General features: G+C 41.8%; 1 protein-coding gene across 1 annotated transcript in view; it reads left to right on the forward strand.

Annotated features, from left to right (window-relative positions):
• GLIPR2 (GLI pathogenesis-related 2) overlaps positions 1-8,262 on the forward strand; it is a 26,583-nt gene that overhangs the window by 9,434 nt on the left and 8,887 nt on the right. Inside the window, exons 2-3 of the mRNA XM_009998295.1 lie at positions 3,821-3,929; positions 7,437-7,540. Of these exons, the coding sequence (XP_009996597.1) occupies positions 3,821-3,929; positions 7,437-7,540 (213 nt within the window). The remainder of the gene's footprint in view (positions 1-3,820; positions 3,930-7,436; positions 7,541-8,262) is intronic.

Below are 8,262 nucleotides of genomic sequence, written 5' to 3' on the forward strand. Positions count from 1 at the left end.
GCCAGTAAAGATTAATCCATAAACAACAGGTTAGAGAACACTGAGAAGAACGTGATACTTCTCGAAATTGATACTCTGCTCTTTCTTGAATCACTGGGGTGGATACTTTGCCATAAAAAAGTATATATATTTTTGCAAGTCAAGTGTATGCCTGGTATAATGTTGTGCATCCTGACTGGTGACGTAAGGACTGCCCACAGCACTTCTGTTGTGTATGTATTGGGTGGAGAGGTTTTGTGCTCATTTTTGAGGAATATTTTACTGTTATTCTTCGCATATGTCATCTTTCAGCTCTGCAAGACCAGCAGAGTAGGTCCAGTTGATGGCTGCCAAGATGATGCAGAGCAGCTGGTATCATGGAAGACACATAACTTGCTTCCATTTTGGTGTCCAAACTAAGGCAAGAAGAGAGCAGGAGAAGACAGAATTCAAAGAATCATAGAATGGTTTGGGTTGGAGTTTCGCCCTCCCCCTGCATGGGCAGGGACAATTTCCACTAGATGAGGTTGCTCCAAACCCCATCCAACCTGGCCTTGCTAGGGAGGGGGCAGCCACAGCTTCCCTGGGCAACCTGTTGCAGTGTCTTCACCACCCTCATAGAGAAGAATTTCCTCCTAATATCTAACCTAAATCTGTCCTCTTTCAGCTTAAAACCATTCTGCCTTGTCCTGTCATTACATGCAGGGATGAAGAGGGGTTCACTTGACAAAGACTGAATAGATGGGCCCTGTTTAGAGAGAGCAGAAGAATGGAGAAATAGAATACTTAGAAAAACAAATCATATGGGAAAAGGCAACGTAGATGCCTCCACTTATTTTTCTGTGGTCACACAAAGTTTATCAATGATACTGAAAGCCCAAACATGCAACAACTGTTAAGGTGTGCTCTGTACCATGTCAGAGCCTGGAAATTCGCTGTCACGTGCTGTCATTATCTTAGCCAGTGTTCCAGAAGAATCCAAAATAGAGGTAAATAATTGAATAATGAGAAGCAAGCAACTGTATCTAATACCTTTAGTCACTTTACTTATTAAGCTGTGTAATGATTCATGACCAAACCTAACCTTCTGGGAGTAGGAAATAATGTTTTCTAGCAGCTTGAAGTTTCTAGCTCCAGTTTTCCAGCTACATAAAAGGAAAAAAGTATGTCTGCAAGGCTGGTTTGGGAAGCTGTTCCCATTTGGGTGGGAATTCTCACTTCTAATGTCTGGCTTCTCAGTGTATGGAACTTTGGTAAAATGGAAAAAACTTCACATATCTTCTAAACCAAAACTGAAATAACACTTGGCAGTTGGGCATCCCTCTCCACACATCAGCCTGCACGGGAGAAGCTGCACGGGGGGGAGGCGATGAGCACATGAGCTTGAGTCAGGGTAGAGAAGTGTTTCTATAGCAGCCACCTGTGAGGGAAGGGGAAGATGGAGGTTCTCCAGGGACAGCATGGTGGTTACTGCCTGCTGTGGCTTAGAAGGAGCTCAGTTTTGCTCATGTCCTGTTGGTCTTTGTAAGTAAAAATGTTAGCACAGAGCTGGATTATGCAACACTGCTGTGAATGGATGGACTGACAACTGACAAAGCCTCTATTTCACTTCACTTAAAAAAAATCCAATTTGTTTCGTCTTTGAAAGCAAATATCTGGAATAGAAAGTTTAGCACTTGCAGGTCAGATAATTTATCTACTATTAATGCTGAGTAGATGAAATCTGAAGTCTAGGTGGTAACAGCCACAAGCTTTAAGATGGCCTTCTGCAGAAAAATGCAGCCTGCAGTAGGTGATGCTGCTCCAAAGCCACTTATTTCAATTTCTTTGATTAGCTGGCTGTCTTAAAATTTCCCTGCTGGAAGCATGGACTCCTGAGTCAGTGAAGTGACCTGACCATACACTTGCTTTCCTCAGTAACCTATGACAGGTGCCTTAGAAATAGGCCATGACTCCACATGCTGCAGCAGATGAGAGATTTATGACTCTGGCTTGATAGAATCAGTGAACTGTGAGCAACGACAATAAGAGAGATTGGGCAGGTTTGTTAGTGAAAGGGTGTGTGGGTGCTTGAACACCAGAGTGGAAATGCCTATTTTGTTTGATGATATGCAACTTGTGACACGCAAAATGAAAGGAAAACCTAAGAAGAGGAAGGTGGTGGGCAGATCTTGTCTCACTCAACAGGGTTCCTGTTCTCTTATGCTAACAATTTTATACCAAAAAAAAAAAAAAAAAAAAGAGCCTGAAAGCATGTGGATGGAGAATATATATTAAATATATGTCCACAATGATACTTGGCTTGGAAAAGGTCAACCCAGAGTCATACTATAAAGGTCATACCCAGAGTTCAAAAGGTTTAAGGTACTATGTGAAGCAGTAATGGCTTTTTATGTACATAGGATATTGAGATTATCTTAGGCTGTTGTTATTATCCTAAAGCTGTTGGAGAAACTGGAGAGAATTCTTGAGAGCAGCTTAAGGCATGAGTGTGGGTTGGGTAATCACCTTAGGAAGAAGTTACAAGAGCAGTATGTGCAAACTGACAGCCCTTCTGTGGGCACATGTATCATAGCAAGAAGCAGAATAGTGTACACACTAATAATGGAGAGAATAATTATAGTTGTTAGGATTGAGTAGTGAGAGGAAGTTGAGAAAGTGAATCTTGATGACAGGAAACACTTCATAGTCATGAGATCTATTTGAGCTTCAAGAGTGTCTTACAAAGAAAATGGTGGAAGTTGTGCTAACTGGGACATTCAAAAATGAAGTTGATGAATCATTACTAAATGTAGAAACTTACACTGTGGTGACAGTGGAGTAAATGTGCAGAGATGTCTTGGCCTGCTCAGAAGCTTCAGCAAAATAGACAAAGTGAAAACTGTCTTTCTGTTTTGAAGATGCTATCTATACCTCTCTATCAGCCTCAATACCCTTTTCAGGCTCAAAATTTCTCTTAAAGCAGCAAATTCCACAGGGTGACCGGTGCCAGGGAAGATTTTTATTTTTTTTTCCCCCTGAATCTTGGGGGAAAAAATCAACAAAATTATTAAAAGGAGGTAACATGAAATTGCCATCAAAGTGAACTGCACTGTGACTTGTCACTTGTCCTCTGCCTTGCACAGCTGGAAGTCCCCAGTTTATAAGATTACAAACTGGAGCTTTTTTAAAGCTTTGCAGTAACTTTGAGATTCAGTTATTAAGCAAATGCACTGTAGCACAGGGGAAAAAATAATCCCCAGCAGTTGTTTCTTTCCTTACCACTAGCTGTTTGTTAACAATGATTTGTCTTGAGCCAAATAAAGGTGCATTTTGAGATTTCTATGAATTTGTACTATATAATGAATAAAAACAATGATGTGTCTTTCAAAGTGTTTGCAGTTCCAGATGATTTAGTATCTCCATTTTCTTTAGGAGGTGTCTCAACTAGTACAGAAAATTCTTGAATGGGGTGACAATAACTTGTATTTTTAGTGCATCTCCTCAAGGAACCTATTTGTCACTTACCATGAGACTTCTTTGCAATGGTGAGGTGTGCACTGAAATCTTAAAATCAAACTCAGTCTTAAAGACTAACCTTAAATCACCTTGCTATTGAGGAAAGGAATCAGGTTCACATTTTTCTTCAACATTTAGTGAGTCTGTATCATCCCAGTGGGAGTGTCTCTCAGAGTTCCTGGATGGAAGGCATTAACAGTTCATTTCATCCTACTCCCAGGTAATGAGGGTGGTATTCTTCAGTTCAGCCTGCACCAGCATCTTAGCTCCAGGATATGCTTTTTCTGTCTTCACTAATGTCTGTATTTGTCAGACCTTTCCAATTTTTTTAATGTGTTTTCAGCTTCCAAACAATTTGCTGAAGAAGTCTTGAAAGCACACAATGACTACAGGAAGAAACACGGAGTCCCCCCATTAAAACTCTGCAAGAAGCTAAACAGAGGAGCCCAACAGTGAGTTCAGTCCTTTCTTTTATATAATGAGATTTATGACACTTTATCTGTTTGGTTTGGCTGTGTGTACTGCAAAAAAAATTTGCCTTTTGACGTGCCAATATTCAGTGAAGACTTACTAGGTGGAAAGTGAGGGACTCTACTCTTCCTGTTTGTCTACCCAACCCTTTTCATTCATTCCTTCTTTCTCCACCACATAGCACCAGCTGGTCACATGGACACTTCTGTGGTCACAAACATATAAATCTTTCTTGCACCCTTTTCCAGATGTGGGCTGCACCTGTCTACTCTGCTGTGTCTCCTCTGAAGAGGGTAGTTGCCTAAGTCATGCTTCAGCAAAACTTTTGTCACATGATGGATTGTTTTCTGCAGGAGAGTATCCACTGCTGCTATAATAGTGAGAAAGTAACTTTTTCCATGGTAGGAAGTGATGACTGGTCTAAGATAAATGAAATCAGAAGGAAGCAATTTCAGATCAAATTGGCTGTCTTCCTGCCCCAAAAGCAAAATCAGTGTACGTTGTTCTCTGTCAGGAGGGACAACATCTTGCCTCTTCTCCAGAGCTGAAGCCTGCAAAGCTTCTTGTCAGTCTAACGTACAGTGGATCCACATTTGTGCTGTCTGACTTGTCTTCCTTACAGAAATTTGAGTCTGGTACTGCTTGTCCTCTTTGCTGTAGACACAACAGGCAGATTATTTCCTTTCCCTTTACAGCAACGTTTTTCAAAGTAGATTTGAAAATCTTCAGTTCTTTCAGACTGCTCCTCACAGCACAAAGGAGATACCTGAAGGAGTAAATGGTGATTAAACTATTCAGAAAACAAATGTCTTTCTGTAATAGCTAAACAGTGGCCAGTTTGATCCCTGCAGACATAAGATCTCGTCTCTCATTAGGCTTTCCACCATAACTGTGCAGACTTCTCCATGCTGGCTGGCTGGGAGCCAGAGTAGCTGTAGCCTTTCCAGAAGCTGATTTGCTGTCCCAGCATGTGCTTCACTGTCACACAGATGCACCAGCTCCAGCACTCCTTGACCAGAGATCTCCACTGCATGTTGTGCTGGGCAATGCACCATGTACACGGTGTGTGGATGTGCCCTCTGGCACCATGAAAAATCTGATTCTGTCTTAATTTTTTTACCCTCTTTTTTCCTGAGACACCATGATAACTGGATACAGTATTTCTAGGAGATGGCATGCCAGTGACTCATCCACATACCTTTGTAATCTGCTGGGGTTTTCCTTCTGTTCTTCAAAGGGTTGTTTTGTTTCTGTTTTACATGATGCCTAACAACAAGGAAGAAATTTCACTGGCTTGTCAATAACACTTGTGTCTCCAAAGTGCTGCAGTTGGTTTGAACAAGTCAACTTGTATGAATAGTTCAGATTATTCTATCAAATATGCATTGCTCCACATTTATCTCTTAAGTGTGCTGTTGCCCTTGCTGGGTATTTTTAGGTCCTTCTGGAATTCCTCACAGTCTCCTCTGGTCTCAGCTGACTTTGTCTGCTGTGATGAATAAACCTTTGCCTGTGTTCTGTAGCTTGACTTGTAAGAATTAGAAGTTCAGTAAGAATTAGAAGTTCAGTAAGAGTTAGAAGTTCAGAGACTGGTGAAACTGGTTGATATCAAATAATTTCTGGTTCTTGCTCTGAATAGAAGATGTGAAATATAAGAGATCTCATACTTGTCAAGACAGATTATGCAAAATCTTAAATTCAAAGAAAAACTTTGCCTTTTCTTTAGGTATATCTGATAACTTAGTTGGTATTTATCTGGTATGTTTCAGTGCTTCTCTGTCAGTGTTGAAAATGGTCTGTTTCCTACAATTTTCAGTTCCAATAACGGCGACAGGTTAGATGAACTGACTATTGGATCCCTGCTTGAACATGAGATGAGTCACCCTCAGCAGGTGTCTGTTTATCTCTGACTGTAATGAAGCACAGGGTGGTGATCTCAGATGCAAATCTCGTGCTTTCAACTGCCTGAGCTAGAGTGTATTAATCACCCTTTGTCTCAAATCCTTGGCAACTTTGGGTGCAAGACTTTGTTCCAGTCTTGTCTCTTGCTTGGGATTTGGGAATCTGTGAAGAGAAATATTACAGGACTGTAGTAATATTGGGCATGAAGGAGCATCTGCAGAACCTCTACTTGAGGATCTAACAGACAGACAACTGACAACTTTTTGGTATTTCTAAATTAATGGAAGTAATTAAATATATTGGTGGTTTTTATTAGTGTGTGTTTTTTTGTTTTGGTTTGGTTTGGTTTTTTTGAAGAGTAGGACAAAAGGAAATGGAAACCTAATGACTGCAGTACTAGCTTGGGCCAAAATGTTCAGCTGGACAGATTTTCTGTCTGGCAGATGCTAGCAATTCATTATTAGGGAAGGAGCAGCAGGACAAAACAAATGTGGTGATGCTTTCCCCATTGTCTTCTCCCAGAAATTACAGATTTCTCCTGGAAATTATGTTGTATCCTATTTTTTTTGCTGCTGTTGTTTCAAAACTTCTGAATATTTCACACACACAGACAGACACACACACACACACACACTGTAAATTTGTCTAGCTCTTTTTCAAACCCACATGGGCCTTGGTGTCTGCATCATCCTGTGGTGATGACTTCTGCTGCACACTGCAGAAAAAGTGCTTTGTCTTACTTGACTTTCAAATCTATGACCTGATGATTTTGTGTGTTGCATCCTATTTCTTGTGCCATGAGAAATAACAAATAGTCTCTCCAATGTCACTGTCTCTGTATTGAAGCTTCTCCAATTTTCAACAAAGAGAATAATTTTTCACACATGATGTTCTTCTTAACCCTATTGTCGTAAGACAATAAAATACATCCCACACTCTCACACATGTCAACTTTGTAGAAACAGTGCTGCTTATCCTTATGTTGGTAAACCCAGTTGCCGCCTCAGACTTTCCACGTGGTCCCCTTCTCCTCCATACTGTTGGCTGCCAGTTTGGTCTTGCTTTGCATTTGCCTTTTTTTTTTTTTAAATTTGTAAATGTAGCTCTTTTTTTACACTTGCTTTGACTGAATCCTTAGTTTGGTCTTTTTTCCATTTCATTGCAAACATTTAAGGTACTCCTGTAAAGGGCCTAGAAGTGTCAGGAGGTGACATCTGTAGCTGTCATTGCAGGTATTTCTCTTTCCCCCAGCAGCTGCAGCTAAGGATGTCTAGTGGATTTCCAGGTGCTGATCAGAACATGGTGGGGGAAGATCTGTCCTGATTTCATTTAGGCCTTTCTCAACAGTGACATAGACACTCATGAAAGACAGGGAAAATGGCTTCTAGGCCTTCCCTTTGCCTAACTACTAGATCTGTGTAAGCTTAAATCATCCCTGTCTTCAGGGCTTTGCAGCTGAGTAAGTTGGCTTAAACTCTTGTCGTCCAGCAGAAGTCCTTGCTTGCATCTTCTCTTCCTCCTGCTTCCCCTTCTCTCTGCTCACTGTTACTGTGGTCTGTGATGCCATCTGTGGATTCCTCTGCTAGGTATGCAGAAGAACTGGCTTCCACAAGGGTCCTCAAACACAGCTCTGAGTCTGCCAATGGAAAATGTGGAGAAAACCTAGCATGGGCATCCTATGACCAACCAGGTAAGCTTTCTTCTCTTTTTTGTCTCACAGACACTGGATACAGGGCTTGTCTCATGTGCTTTGGGCTCAGAGCATCTGGTCACAAGAGTACCAGCACTTTTTCTGCTTTGAAAATGCATCTACCACAACCCAGGCCAGCCCAGGCTCCTTGGGGTCAGGATGGTGGCTTGCAGTCACCTACATGTGCTGAAAGTGAGGAGCATATGTAGACACAGAGAGGGTAAGGGACTGGTAGTGTGCTCTGTCCCTTTGGAGGTAAGCATAGCAGCTCTGCTGCTCCATATGTCCTAGCTGTGGAGCTGTCTTGAGTGCTACTTCTGTGCTCATAGGAGGAAAGGAGGAAGCTGTCAATGCATTGTACTTCACCTTTATCCCTAGTTTGTCCCTGCCAAAGAGAGGGCTGACCAGACACCAGCTGTAGTGAGGAAGCTGGAAAAACAGCCATTGCATCCTACACAGCAGTGCCTGTTTGTGGGGGCAAAACCAGGGTGGAGGCAGACACCAAAGTGACAGAGGCTAATGTTAGACACCTAGTCTCTTCTGCTCTCTCAGCAAACAGGCTTTGAGGCCTTTTCCATGCCTACACTTTTGATGACAAAACCACTCCATGTATTTTTCTGATCATACATGTAACATGTAAACTGGCAGCCTTCCATTTGGAGGCCTGAGGAGCTCAGTTCTGGCCAGGCTGAGAGCCTGTGCTGAGCCCTCAGTCAGAGTGA

This window comes from Chaetura pelagica, unplaced genomic scaffold (genome assembly GCF_000747805.2).
Source record: "Chaetura pelagica isolate M959 unplaced genomic scaffold, ChaPel_1.0 scaffold565, whole genome shotgun sequence".
Lineage (NCBI taxonomy): Eukaryota > Metazoa > Chordata > Aves > Apodiformes > Apodidae > Chaetura > Chaetura pelagica.